The sequence below is a fragment of the Lithobates pipiens genome, unplaced genomic scaffold, assembly GCF_037356315.1.
Source record: "Lithobates pipiens isolate NorthernLeopardFrog02 unplaced genomic scaffold, aLitPip1_a1.2 Scaffold_25, whole genome shotgun sequence".
NCBI lineage: Eukaryota > Metazoa > Chordata > Amphibia > Anura > Ranidae > Lithobates > Lithobates pipiens.
This window is the reverse complement of record NW_027507787.1, coordinates 6,797,174-6,812,440: the sequence shown is the minus strand read 5'-3', so window position 1 is coordinate 6,812,440 and position 15,267 is coordinate 6,797,174. Positions and strand designations below refer to the sequence as shown.

Genomic DNA, 15,267 nt, shown 5'->3' with positions numbered 1-15,267 from the left:
AGCCCTTTTGGTTTGTATAGAGGGGGAGTAGACAAACATGGACTCTGCCCTCTCAACTTCCCAAAGCACAGATCTTTTCCAGGACCCTGTTTTGTCCTAAATGGCAGAAATTGTTTTTAATAAATTGACCTCTTAAAAAAAAGCCTTCAGTGCATCCCAGAAAATACCAGGGCTAGCCGTTGGCTTATTAACCTCCCTGGCGGCATGATTATTTCGGATTTTAGGTGCTAAAAGCGGTACCATTATTTTGCATGAAAATTTGGCGTTTTATATTGTAGTCCTGTAATTCTTAGGAATAACTCTCTTAAATCTGTCCAAACCAGAGTCTAGCAGACATCCCGGGTATGATAAAGTTTGAAAAATGAAATCATAAATTATAATATAATAAATAACTCTAAATAATTGTACCAAATAATAATATAACAATAATAAAAATTATTCAATAATGTAATCAAATCAAAAACACTGAAATTTGCTCAGTTGCAGAATTGTCACTGTCATTACTTTTCAGTATTTGATGACGGATCTCCCCACAAATCGCTATCGCTCAATTCTGCGAGTGATTACAATTTATTATCGCTGTTTTCTAGCTGGTCTAAAACCATTTTTGATGTAAAGTGACAGTTTGGTTGCTATGGACAATCTCCAGTTTCCAGGTATAAAGAACAATTTTTATTATATAAAACTGCATGCAGAGCACTGGACAGACCACTAGGGACAAAGGGGATGTGAAATATTTACATACAGCAATGTAATCTGTAAGATTACATTATACTGTATGTATACTGTGTGTTTCACTTTTTGAATTTGGCGCCGATCTCCGTCCCCATGCGTCGCACCGCTCGCAGGGAACGGAGATCGGCTCCGTGATAGATCGAGCAAGACACGGCTCGCTCGTACAGCAGGGAGACAACGCTGGATCCGAGGGAGAAGGTAAGTAAACCTCCTCCTGGATCCAGCGATGCAGTCCCGAGTCTGGCTCGGGGTTACCGCTCTTGGTATAAAAATTCCACCCCGAGCCAGACTCAGGAAGACCGTCAGGGGGGTTAATGCGTATAAACGTGGATAGGTTATGATGTATGGGGTCAGTGTTGGGGAATAACGACAGAAAAAATGGGTTGATTTTCCAGCAGACCCGCTTGGCCACCCATGACTTTAGCCTATTGATGCATAGTGGAGAGTGGTCAGAGACGGTTCTAGCAGCGTATTGTGCTGATGCTATCAGTGGGAGCATTGCCTCATTACCTAGGTCAAGGTCGATCCTGGAAAGTCCTCTGTGTGAGGCTGAGGGGCATGAGTAGCACTTGATCTGCATGTGCTGTAGCCACCAAACATTCCGTAAGCCCAGCTCCAACACAAGCCGAGCAAAGGGAGTCTGGCCCCCTTCTAGGGTATGTGCTTGGGCTCATTTAGAATATTTGTCAAGGTCTACACCAAGATAATTATTGAAATCTCCAATAAATGCAGGTATATTGGGGTGATGTGCTAGAAAATTAGCCACCAGCTTGAAAACCTCTACTGGAAAAGGAGGGGGTATATACACATTCATAAAAATGGATTGTAAACCATTGAGCGTACCCAATAAAAAAATATATATACCGACGATGTGGGTCAACAAGTGAGGTTGAGCATGCAAAGGGCACGCTTGTACCAACCAATACACGGACTCCCCAGGAGTAGGAGAAGACAGAGTGAAAATGATTGCCAAATATCCTGGTGGAAAACGGAGATGTCTGAGCAGGGGACAACCTGTAGACATATACCACAGAGGAGCCCAGATGTTTAAGCATCTGGAGCACCGTCAGTCATTTCACCCCATCTCCAAGACCCCATACATTCCAGCTTGTGATCACTTTGCAATTGGCCATATGGTGTTAAGACAGCATCATACAAAGCATATAGCAGTTAGAAAGATAGGTAGTGGCTTGGGTAAAACCCAGGTAGTGGCTTGGGTTAAACCCAGGTAGTGAACCATGAGGATAAAAAAACCCCATTAGCACCAATTGAGTCCAAAGGGTATATAGTGGTTCTTGAAACTAAGGGTGATTCCTATAAACCAGGGGTGCCAAACCAGTGGCCCAGGGGCCACATGTGGCCTGTGAAGCCCTCTGATGTGGCCCGCTACCTAATGCTCTGGGATAGAATAGAAAGAATACTGTTATTAAAGGTCAGTTTATTACTAAAATCACAGTGTATATATGGGCATATCTGTTCTGCAGTGGTTACTGGGCTGTTTTCAAACTGATCCACAGGTGCAGAGCAGTTTACCTGCAGGTTACCTGCACTGAGCCATAGACTTCTATTATTACCTGCGAGTTTGGTGAGCTTTCTGAAAGTGTACCTAACCTGCAGAATATAATAAAAGTCTATTGCAAACTACAGGAAAGCCAAAGGTAAACTGCGTTGCACACGTGGTGCAGATAAACCGCAGCGCATCAGTGTGAAGGCAGCCTTGGACTGCTTTCACATGGTCAGTCCGACCAATTGGACCCTTCATTCATTTCTAAGTAGTGGCAGACATAAACTGACTTGTGTTCTACCTCCAATACGATCCACCAAAAAGTATTGTGGGCTGCGTCTGTGTCCACTCTGCAAATGCAGAGTGGACACAGAAATGCCATCCACCCGCTCCGCTCATTGTGGCCCACGTTATCAAGTCGCTTAAGTGACCCTCGCTCTTCAAAAGGTTGGGCACCCCTGCTATAAACAAAAGATATTGGGCAGGTGATACCACCAAATTCAACACACCTGCTCCCCATTCACACCTCAGACCTTGTAACGCTAACGAGTCACATGACACCAGGGAGGGAAAATGGCTATTTGGGCCCAGTTTGGACATTTTCATTTAGGGGTGTACTCACTTTTGTTGCCAGCAGTTTATACATTAATAGCTGTGTGTTGCGTTATTTTGAGGGAACAGTAAATTTACACTGTTATACAAGCTGTACACTCACAACTTTACATTGTAGTAAAGGGTAATTTCGCCAGTGTTGTCACATGAAAAGGTATATTAAAATATTTACAAAAATTTGAGGGGTGTACTCACTTTTGTGAGATACTGTATATATAGATATATGTACAGGTGCATCTCAAAAAATGAGATTATTATCAAAAAGTTAATTTCAGTAATTCCTTTCAAAAAGTGAAACTCGTGTTATATATATTCATTACACACAGTGTGATGGGTTTACTTCCTCTTTGTTTCCCTGCAAAGGTAAAGCAAAATGGGCTACTATGCATTGCATAGTAGCCCATTATGTGCCACTTAGGTTTAGGAGATATTTCTTGAACCCACAGGTAAGCCTTAATCTAGGCTTACCTGTAGGCCAAAGTGGTCTGTAAGGGTTTACAACCACTTTAAGACTGGGGCAGAGGTTCACCTTCCAGCCGGACAGCGACCTTAATAATACAGCCAGAGCTACAATGGAATGGTTTATATTAAAGCATATTCATGTGTTAGAATGGACCACTCAAAGTCCAGACCTAAATCCAATTGGGAATCTGTGGCAAGACTTGAAAATTGCGGTTCACAGACGCTCTCCATCCAATCTGAGAGCTTGTGCAAAGTTGGTAGAGACATCCTCAAAAAAAAAACTTGCAGCTGTAATTGCAGCGAAAGGTGGTTCTACAAAGTATTGACTCAGGGGAGCTGAATACAAATGTATGTCACACTTTTCACATACTTATTTGTAAAAAATTTGGAAAACCGTTTATCATTTACCTTCCATTTCACAATTATGTGCCACTTTGTGTTAGTCTATCACACAAAATACATTTACGTTTTTGGTTGTAACAAGACAAAATGTGGGAAATTTCAAAGTGGTATGAACACTTTTTCAAGGCACTGTACATGTAGATAATGAAGGTATATCTTCTTCTGAAGTATTAGGGCCCGGACAGATGAGGTATATATAAATCCTGTATAATAATATTAATAATTAATACTAACTTGTGTCTACGTAAAATTGGTCTGCGTAAAATTGGCAGCCTCATCTTTCCAGTACATCTTTCCAGTACAGACACACTACTCACAGAGGTGATAGTGACAAAGAAAGTAACTTTGTAATTGTGTCAAATAGAATATCAGCTTTTAAAGAACAAATTTCATATCCCATCCCATAATCCCCAAATCTCATAGAGTGACGAGAGAACGTGATCCCACAAAGTGACAAGAGAATGTACAGAGGGAGCCACATGAGAAACACCCTTAACAAAAGAATGGGAGGGCAAGCAGTTTCTAGAACAAGATCACAATCAGAGAGTCAACCCTTGATGAAACTTACGGCCAAATACTGATCCAGACCTGAATGCAAAAAAGTCATGATTTACCCCACAGAGTATTTCCAGAAATGAATGCTTCTTTCCTAACATTAAGCAAAGTATGCCTTCCGAGTGCGTTGGTAGACTTTGCAGGAATATAATCATCTTCAACAGCCATGCCATTAAAAAGTCACCGAGAAGGTCCACATATGACATTCCCCTCCAATGATGCAGGCCCTGGGACACTGCTGGCGTAGGGTCCATTCACCTGGATCCAGCTTCTGTTGACTGGAATGTGAAATTCTGTCTAAATTTCCCAAAGTTCCAGAATGTTGATTGGATGAGATTTTTCCAGTGATCTGACAAGGAGTCTGGGACTCCTCCCCAGAAGGTTAGACTGCAATCCACGGCAAGGAACCTCCAAGAGATCAGAAGAAACCATTCCCCCAACTACAAAGCTGGATTGCTGAGTTACCGGGCCACAGGCAACCAGGTCCTCTGCGACAGGCACATCAGATTGTCAAGAGCCTGAACCGATTTGTCTCACGATGATAGGGTGTTACGTTATAAGGGTCTGCAGTAGAAATGGGCAAATGGAACTCGAAGGAAGGTTCAATCAGCCTTATGACTCTCATACAGAAGCAAAGAGTTGGTTATCTGAACTGAAGAGCAGGAAAGTTTGACGTTTTCCTTTGGGAAGAAAAACTCTGGCTTGAGCTGTGTTTAGGATCAGACCCTGATATTCCAAGAAATTAGTCAGCTCAAATCAGGATCCAACCAAATGTTTTCAAGATCTGAACTGTCTGCAGCTAATTGTCAGTCAGGACTCGTGCCAACTGCTCCCTTAACAGGAGACTGTCCCTGTATCCCACAATGGGGATGTTCTGGCAGCGTAAGGGCTCATGTACACAGGGCAATTGAAAACCTTTTCTGAACGCTGGAAACTGACGGTGAAAAACAAATGCAAATGTTTTACAGCTTTTACATACCACGTATATGCGAGTTTAGCAGTGGTTAACAGCATTTGAGGTTAGAAGTTTTTTTTAAAGATCACCTCAGGAGACCCTTAGGCACCAGAACACTTAATGGTGCAGCGCTAAGTTTCTCATCATTCTAACTCTTTTTATAAAAAAATAGAAAAATAGGGAAGGTGCCAAGTGGTTCAAATAAATCAAGTAGCTCACGGTATTCATCCCAAATGGCCTACTTAAAAGTGAGTTTTCAAAACTAACACAGTACACAAAGGACCAAAAAATGAAGCCCAGTGGGTGAAAGGAACGTTCAAGGCAGGCTCAAATATCTTACAGTCCAGTGAGGTCCAGGTAAAGCTCATACACCTAAGGCAGTCAGGAAACTGATATAATGGTTACATGCTGGAGCTCCGCAGGTTGTGGTAATCAAAAGTATACACCTGCTAGTTGATTGGTAACCCTCTGACTTCTCACAGCCATGTTGTGTGTGTCTGTATGGGTATAATCACAATATGTGCAGCATATCACTTCCTGAATGAATAGGTACAGTATGTGAGTTCTTGCGTGAGTAAGAAATGGTTTTGAAGTGAAGCAAGAACTCACATACTGTACCCATTCATTCTGGAGGTGATATGCTGAACATATTGCGATTATACCCACACAGACACACAACGTGGCTGTGAGAAGTCAGAGGGTTACCAATAACCTAGCAGATGTATACTTTTGATTACCTACTGAGCTCCAGTATCTAACCATTATATTGTGGTTTTCTGACTGCCTTAAGTGTATGAGCCACCAGATGGTGGATCTCAGCACCGGGGCACCACAATCCCAAGGTCCTGCCCATTATCAACAGCGTTATTTCTTCCCCCAAGACTGTATGAGATGATAGTATTCATTTGGCATCCAGCACAAGTAGGAACAACAGCATTTACTCCAGCTGCCTGTGTGCCTTCTGCATTTCTCCTCCAGCTCAAGCCTCCAAGGGGCTGACACATGGGAGTACTACATAGGTAGCTACACTTAAAACAGATATATGGTATTTGGCCTTGGCGGTACCCCGTGGGTCAGTACACTTGGCGTCTGGACGATTTTGTTTAATGGTATGTGTTTTATGTTTCTGTTCTTGTTACATGTCAGCATGCTTGTCATGCAAGTTTCAAGTGGTTTTGTGCGTTTCCCTATCTGGGGTCTCTTACACCCTAGATACATTTTTTTAGGTGATAATATATTTTTGATAATAAATTATATACACTTCTGGACAATTAAGCTGTCCACGCTCTTTGTCACTCATTTAGTCTACTTGTTTGCCCGCTCTAGGGGAATATTTTTTCTTGTAAGAAAGTGATTGCCATGATCTGCTACTCTTCAAGTTCCTGGGTACATTCTGCTCTGTTTACAAACAGTAGACTTGTATTGTGGTGAGGGAGAAGAACAAACTTTGAACCACACTTACTGAATATATTTAGCAACAGGAATGCAGAGGTTACCATTAACTGCTCTCTCTTATATAGGTATATGCAACAGAGACTGCATGTATAGGTATCTAGTTTAGTAATAGGTGTTTGGAAACAGATTAGCTAATTGACCTCTAGTATGCTCATAAAAAGACAGCTCTTTGGACTATGGCTAATATGCTGGAAAACTCTCATTTGTCATATCAAGTAGTCCTAACACTCTAGTCTACCTATATTTTGGTTTGAATCCCTACACAGTCAATGTGGAGGACCCTGAGAATTCCTGATGTGAGCAAGTGTATTAATGCCTCTCTTCCCAGATAATAATGTTCAAAGGCAGAAATTCAGGTAAGAAGTAGTGCAGTGTAATGTGATGAGATCATTATGCCACACACCCTTTTAACATCAGATACGTTTTGTTATGCTTCTCTTAGTAATTCTACTTATAATTTACTATCCAGCTTCAAAGGGTAAAAAAATGAATCTTTAACAGTAGAAGATAATTTTTTACATGCTGGAGAGTGGTTAAAAAAACTGATAGAATAGTCAATTACTTACAAACAAAATAAATATGCAACGCCTAAAGCTGGGAACACACGTGCCGAATGTCCGGAGACATTTGTCGGTTAAAAAAAAATATGGCCGACATTCAGTCCGTGTTTATGACGGTCTAACCGTTCGGTCAGTTTCTGTTGGAAGAGTATGCTGGAAAACCAGCAGCTGACCGACTCCCGATCAGTGCGCTCTTAGCCAATGGCAGAGATCGCTGATTGGAGTGTTCTGGCTGGGGGCCATCCCCGTCAGAACACGACAGCTCAGGGGAGATTGCTGTACTAATGTAGGATGGTTAGTTAGTACAGCGTCTCTGACCGGAGCTGTCAATTTTTTTTTCGGGCTGCAAGAAAAAACAAAATGTTAGTGTGTACCAAGCTTAATTTGTGAAAACTGTAAGAGAAAATTTTATCTCTCGCCTACAGCAATCAGTTAGACATGAGCTTTGCAGTAGTCAGGTCAGTTAAGAGACAATAATTGATTGCTTTATGTAGTTTACTGCAATTGACACAGGCATTGCGCTTCACATTCTAAAACAAAACAGGGTTAAATGTGCTTCAATTTCACAGTGTACATTTGAGAAAAACTAAAACAATTACACTGAATACATGATCTGTTTTCCCTTTTTTTTTTTGTCTTCATAAATTGGGGCTAAGACGCTTGATTTATATAACAAGGTTTAGAAGGTTATCTGGTTGTGTTCTAGGACTGCAAATTGTTATGTTTGGATAAATGTGACCATAGACATTTGAACTGTAAATATCCTCTACATCTACCAACAAAGATGTTGTGTTAGAACTTTGCAAGATACAATGGTTATTAAATCTAAAGGAGATTATATGGAAATTGTGCAATAAGACTGTAGCATGTCTGGCCAGTTAAAGACAACACTCTACTAAAATAATAAGGGTGCACATTTGTTTTCCAGCTGAAATTTCTGAATTATCATTTTACATTCCAGTTATTATACATATGGCAGATCTTCCTAGTCCGAGACTTTCTGAAAGACCTGGTATCATGTAAGGGGATTCCAAATAAAAACTTGTCTTGCTCTGAATTGTTAGGATATTAGACTAGGGCATGACCTCTAAAATGTGACATACCATGTTGGTGCCTAATTACATTTGCCCACTTTGAGGTGAGAGCACAAACACTTTTCCCTGCTTCCCCTCCCACATACCTTTTTCTGTTCTGTCCACTTGTTTCTTCTCTTCCCTATTTATTCTTCCTGACCCTTTCTGTCACTTAATCTTTATCTCCAATTTTTCAGGTCATTCTCTCTTCTCCACTTTTATTTAACTAGAAAATGCCTCCTGGGATTACACCTCTCGCTGATCTCACTAAATCCCTTAATAGGTTAGCTGTCTTAGCTAAACCCATGACACCTTTTTAGAATGCTGGTGGAAGAGCTAAAGTCGCCATAGAATTTGTCAGGTCTATCTTGTCAGAAATTACTGCCAATATGTTTTTTATTTTATATGCAGTCTCCAGGTTACATTAATTTTTCACAAGCCAGACATGTATTGAAAATTTTGTGGTGCATTTCCTTTGTAAAACAAAGAACGCAGCCTATCCACTCAGGCCTGCAGGCTCAAGCCAGTGATTTGGGGACCCCCTCTTAATGCAGGTAATTATTCCCAAACACACCCATGACAGGCTGCTTGCTGTCTATACATAATGGAAAGCCTTATTTACATGTGTGTACATAAAGGGAATAAAAACACTTGTGCACATTATCCACAGGAGGCAACATCCAGACCTGCTCTTCTTTCAAGATTTGCCAAAAGCTCCCATTAATCTTGTGTTTTACCGAGAAAACAATAACTATCATGACTTATTTAACTTCAACACATGTTCTTTGATTGATATCGACTTCATCATTTACTTAAGTGATCCATTTGTAAGTTTTACAGTGTATACAATTTGTATGTGTTTTTGTATTTATTAACTCAGTACAAAACACATTTTCAATATTGGCAAAGACTTCCTTTGCAAAGTATTTCGTGATAATGGCATAAACTAATTACATAGTTGGTAAGATTAAATAAAGACAACAGTCCATCCAGTTCAACCTGTGTTAGTGTGCGCGTGTGTGCTTGTAGAAAATAATTTCCCATGCAATGGGAATCAATGTGCTTTGGCCATCACATGAAAACTATCAGTGTGTTAGAGATAGTTGTGGTACTGAAAATGTCAGTGTTGCCCTCTTACCTCATATTTGGAGAGGAATTTGGAGAGTGCCGCATTCCTCCATTTCGCTGCTTTTTCTTAGGTGACAATGCCGATGGCTGCTCATCTTCAACTGCAAACACAGGCAAAGCAGGCAAAGTGGTCAGGCAGGGGGGATTGGTTACTGTAGACAGAAAACAACAAGAAACTAACAGAAAAAGAACAGAGATGAAGGGATTACACACAAAACAGAACAAGCCAATCACTCACAGTTCTATCACAACTAGACTAAAAGGAGTAGGACAGGAGCTATTAGTTTATCAGAGACTCAAATTAGAATGTGAAACAGAAAGAGAATCAGTTGAAGACACCACATGTGCTGTTGTAACAGGTTATCGGTCACAAATCATGCACTACATACACTAAAGTGTTAAAGTTTTCTTGTCATGAGTAAAAGTAAAAATGTATCTACGTGGACTGCAATACTTCCCTTAAAAAAAAATCTGAAATCAAATAACTAATTAACTATTTTAGTTGAGCACTGCACAGTACTACCAATTATTTGATTTACCGAGAGCATGCACAACCACCCGGTAAGTTCATTACACATTTTGTGAAATGGACTGAAAAACATTATTCCATCTTGAAGTTTTTAAATGTATATATACAAACCTATAATATACTCAACATAATATTTAAAAACAAAATACAGATTTTAAATGACATTGTATAGTATAGGCAAACTACTGATGACTATTATTGCTTTCTTACATAGTGGCAGCTATACATGGCAGTCAAACTTGGGTTCTATTGCCAGATTTCTTATTCTGTTTTAATGATTGTTCTGCTGACATGCACAATTTAATTGCCCAAGCTTTCGTGTTCAGGTCTATGGAGGGAAAGGGGCCAGGAACCTCCACCCCTGCCTAATTGACAGACTTTCTGGAATACAGTGAAAATCATCTGATGTTCCTAAATAACTCATACTTCTAAGTAGGCTTATACCATTTTGTTTCAGTTTCCTTCTATTGCAAAGTTAAAACCATATGATATATGCTTTTTCACTCCCCATTAACCATTGTGCAATGTCAGCCTCCATGTGAAATCTATCCTGGGAAGACTCCAACTTGATCTCCAATTACCTCCTCCCCTAACGCATTTCTAGATTTGTACTGTAAGCGGTTTGTTCTATTAATTAAACCCTCAAGGGGTCTGAAATATATTGGATTAGCATAGACTTGATTTTCAGGGCTCTGCTGAACAATTTAAAGCACTGTTAACCTGTTAATGCCCCACTTTTTACAGCACGTGGATGCTGCTCAATAAAACAATCAAGCCCAGCAGTAAGCAACAAATTAATACTATCTGCTGGAGAACTGTGTCATGCATCAGAACGGCCATCTCTGCGTACAACTAACAACAATTATGTCAGCACTCAGTTGTAAAATCACTGTCTCCGTTAACCTTTTTATTGCTGCCTGTCATGTGTTTTAATGTGCGCAATCAATCACCCTGCCTAATTTTCCTGAAACTAACAGCATAGATAAAATGACGTGTGGAAAAGTTAGATGCAGTTGTGCTAAAAGGCAGTAATCATTAAAAGATATTTAAATATTACTGTATGCAAGTTATACATATGACAAAAAATGCTGGTATTGTTTTTCAGAGAAAAAATATCCCCAGTATCCCAATGATTTCATGAAGAAACTGTAGCAGAATTCATATAAGCCAGCCTTAGTTGAGCAACACACTGAAAATCAGTGCAATACCGTAGGATCCAATTCAATGCCACTACAGGAAAGAGCTGACCAAAGAAATTCTGTTGCCGGTACTCAAGTATAAATGCCAGCTAAAATGTTACTCCTAGTTGTTCCTTAAAGTCAGCTTTTCTTCTGGGATTTTGACTTTTATCTGCCAGAAGTGAACAAAACTGATTCTAATAACACACATTCCATGCTTTGCTTACAGTAGGTTTCAGTTGTAAATCTTTTGAACAGTTTTCTAGGTATCTGCTGCTTGGACAGACTTTCAGTAAATTGAATGCTGAAAGCACAAAATTGAGTTACCTGTCACTACAGGGTCACTTGCACATATTGCTCAGGCTGTAAAAGAATGGGGCCTATATGTACCATTCCAACGGCCTGTGTGTTGAAACCTCTTCGCTGCTCTACAGGATGTTAAAAGAGAAGTATGAACTTTAAAAAAATAAAAATAAAAACACTTATACACCCCTAGGTGGATGCAGCATCGAGCCAATGCTGCATCTGTCCCTCAGCAGCTCTACATGGAGAACTGAGCAATCAAAGAGTGTCCAATCGCTCAATTCGAAGCATTCTGTGAGCAGGTAGCCAGCCAATGTCAGTCTCTGGCTGTCTGCTCCAGTGACCCCCCCATGTGGTCACTGGAGCGCTGGCCTGTGAAGGGGATGGGAGAGGCCGGCTCAGGCTCTCTTGTAGATTGCTGCAAGGCTGAGCCAGCTGTTGGTCCAGGCTTCTGGGCAGATCCCAATCATAAGGATCTTTTTCAGAGCTTGGACTGGCTCTGTGACATCAGCCAATAGCAGGTTTCAGAACAAACTGCACTCCTGTTTTCTATAGAAGTATAGCCAAAATAGCTCTAGCTATGCTTCTACTTTAACCTCTTATCTTATGCAGACAAACAAAATGCAGGACATGGTAGGAATGTTTATCATGCCATGTAATCCTTAAAGTTAACCTCTTAATAATGAACCTATCCACGAAAACTTGATTCAAAGTCTAACCATTTCCCACCGCTAACATTAACTCCAACCCCTAACCATAATGATCCTAAACACAACTGAAAGTATCAGAGATAAAACCTCAAAGTCCCATATCAGTGCTCATATGTTTAAATCAAAAAGAACTGATTTATGCAATAGTTATGACAATAAAGATTTTACTTTTATCACTTTCTTACTCTTAAATTCAAACTGAATAAATCAATCTGCCACTATTCTGCCCAATAAGCACATTCCATTTGGGGAGTGCAGCTTATAACTGCAACAACTATACACCCTCAAGATTGACTTTCCACTAGAACAGACTAGGGCATATGTCCCATCATGCTTGTTCATTTTTCTTCACAATTCAAATTCACAGCGGTCTCACACCTTCCTTTTTAGGATTTCACTTTCATTTTACTGAGTTTGTTTGTTATTATGTAACCCATATTGACTGTAACAAACTATCTGTAGTTGTCCTAAACAGAACAATCGATTATCAACAATATAATAAAATAAATAGGTGCGGTTAAAAAACTGAATTAAGGTTGTTAGTTTCAACAACTTAAAAAACCCACACATTGTGAGTAGTGTGATAGATGTTACACTCCTCTGGAAATGACTTCATTTCTTTTGTGGCATTTGTGGGAAAGGATATAGATGTATTCTCTGCATTCCTGTTAAGAATGAATCCATCTATGGAGTGAAATTCGTGAATAAAATAAAAACTGTCACTTTTTAAAACATGAGGTCATTCTCAATTTATTGACAGGTGCTTCAAGTCGGTTTAGCATTCCCACAGACTTGTATGGGAATGGAAAACCTGCCTGACGCGAACCAAAGCCCAGAGACACAAGTCCGTACAATTACTGGGTTCAGCCTGGCGCTTTGGGGAAAATACATTTTAGGTGCTGACAAACTTCATAAAGTTAATAGATATGAATACAGTATTTATAAGGTTTCCTATCAAAGACAATCTACCAAAAATGAGAACATGTTTTGTCTGTAACAGGAAAACTACAAAATGAGTGAAAATCGTTTATTCTTTCATTAAATCCGTCAAGCAAAAATCCTAAAAATATTTTTAAACAAGTTTTATATCAGCATGTGGGCACCTCTACCTACAATGCAACATATAAAGGATGTCATTTCAATAGGAGTTTTGTTATTTATCACTGCAAGACTTGAACTACCTACATAGGTGTTGGTTGAAAACAGATTGTTTAGGGTGGTAACGGTATTTGCCTGGCAAGCTCAGAGCCCGCTGCAACCCAAAGTTGGAAATTTTTCCTGTGTCAGAGGAGTTCAGTAATTGCAGGTGCAGTAGAGTGGGGTCACAAGGTAAAAACAGGCTTCCTTTGCGGTTGTTAACAAGAGGAACAGGCTCTTGGGGCTCAGGGCTGAGTTTAGGTACAGAATTAGAAGTGACATTCTGGGGAAGAAAGGACAGTCTGTGGACACTTAATCTAGCTTCTTTCTTTGTGGCTGAAGAAGGGGAGAAACAAAAAAGTGAACAATTAGCAACACAAAAGGAAACAGGGAAGGACTGTGGAATATGAAATCTTCTGGAAGTGAAGAAAAACGACTTCGTCCTGTTGGAACAATACAACTCAAGACATAAATCAACTAGGAAAGCAAACCAGTCCCATGGAATCTGAAACATCTGATATGTTCATTCACATCCTTTGGTTCTGTTACTCAATAAGCAGCCTAGTCCCTCGTTCTCAGCCTACAATTCTACCACATTACACCTTAATACCAAAACCAATGCTGCAGCTCAACTGTTCCTAAGGCATTTGGATGCTAGTAGTAAAAACATTTATCACAGATCTCTAACTCACACATAAATAAATACTGAACTTTGCCACCGACCTCATACTTAAAATTCCACTGTAGTATACAGGACAATATTTTTACTTTGTTCCCACATAGGCCAACTGTCAGCTGGCTAGCCTCTGCAAAACACTAACATAGTGAGATGCCAGAGACCCACAAGACAAGCAGAGGTTAGAGCAGAGAGGCTCAAAAAGACAGCTTGCCCAGGTAGCGGGAAGGATCGGCCAATCACATGATCACTGTGATTGGCCATCACAGTGGTCACATGACCAGGAGCTGCTCCTGCCAGCAACCGATCCTTAGCAGAGAATGAAAGCTATTTTTGGGCATTAAAGTCCACCAGCTTTTCTGACGCACATATGCATTATGTGGGCAGCAAGAGGTTAACAGGACTATTCTCTCAACCGATCAGAAGTCCCACTGGGATACACACACCTCTGGCTGAGAGACTATGGCTTAAGGAACAAACCTATCACCAGTACGGAGATCTTGGCGGCTATTAAAAATTGAAAGCCTCGTAAACGTCCTGGCCCAGATGGCCTCTCGGTTCTTATAAGAAATTTTCTGATCTGCTTTCCCCATTACTAGTTGATGCATTTAACTCCATCCTAAAAAGGCCAAACCTTCAGACCTGAAACCCTGACAGCTGTCATACCAATGTTACCTAAACCCCATACTGATGATACATCCTGTTCCAACTATAGGTCCATCTCCCTCCTCAACCACAACATAAAATTATTAGCGAAAATTCTCTCCACCCACTTAAACACGATTATAGGTTCTTTCATCCATAGGGATCAAGTTGGCTTTATCCCTGCTTGTCAAGCAGGAGAGAATATCTGCCGAGCGGTTATCTTGGCCCATGCAGCACGTTCTCATAAAATACCTTCTTGTTTTGTGCCCTTAGATTTAAGAAAAGCTATTTACGTACACAAATACTACTCGGCTAGGGCTTTGGTTCCCACACTCTAACCTGAGTTTTGTCCCTATATAAAAATCCCAGGGCATATGTCCGATACGCAGGCCATAAATCTGATCCGTTCTCAGTGGAGCGAGGCACCAGGCAAGGTTGCCCACTCTCTCCCCTCCTATTTGCATTGGCCATAGAACCCTCGACTCTCCTAATCCAAGCTGTTACTAATATTTGTGTACTGGAACTCTGTGGTCAACACCATAAACTCTGTATCTTTGCGGATGATATCCTATTCTTTATGTCCTCCCCCCTTATCGCTATACTCAGTCTACTTTATCTCTTAGATCAATTTGGTTGAATTATGGGTCT

General features: G+C 40.4%; 1 protein-coding gene across 28 annotated transcripts in view; it reads right to left on the bottom strand.

Annotated features, from left to right (window-relative positions):
* KCNMA1 (potassium calcium-activated channel subfamily M alpha 1) overlaps positions 1-15,267 on the bottom strand; it is a 908,686-nt gene that overhangs the window by 158,910 nt on the left and 734,509 nt on the right. For 18 of the 28 annotated variants that reach the window (XM_077454000.1, XM_077454001.1, XM_077454016.1 and 15 more), the window contains one exon: positions 9,452-9,542. In XM_077454000.1, the coding sequence (XP_077310126.1) occupies positions 9,452-9,542 (91 nt within the window). Of the gene's footprint in view, positions 1-9,451; positions 9,594-13,346; positions 13,635-15,267 lie in introns of all 28 variants that reach the window. The other 10 variants (XM_077453994.1, XM_077453993.1, XM_077453995.1 and 7 more) reach the window with 2 other exon arrangements.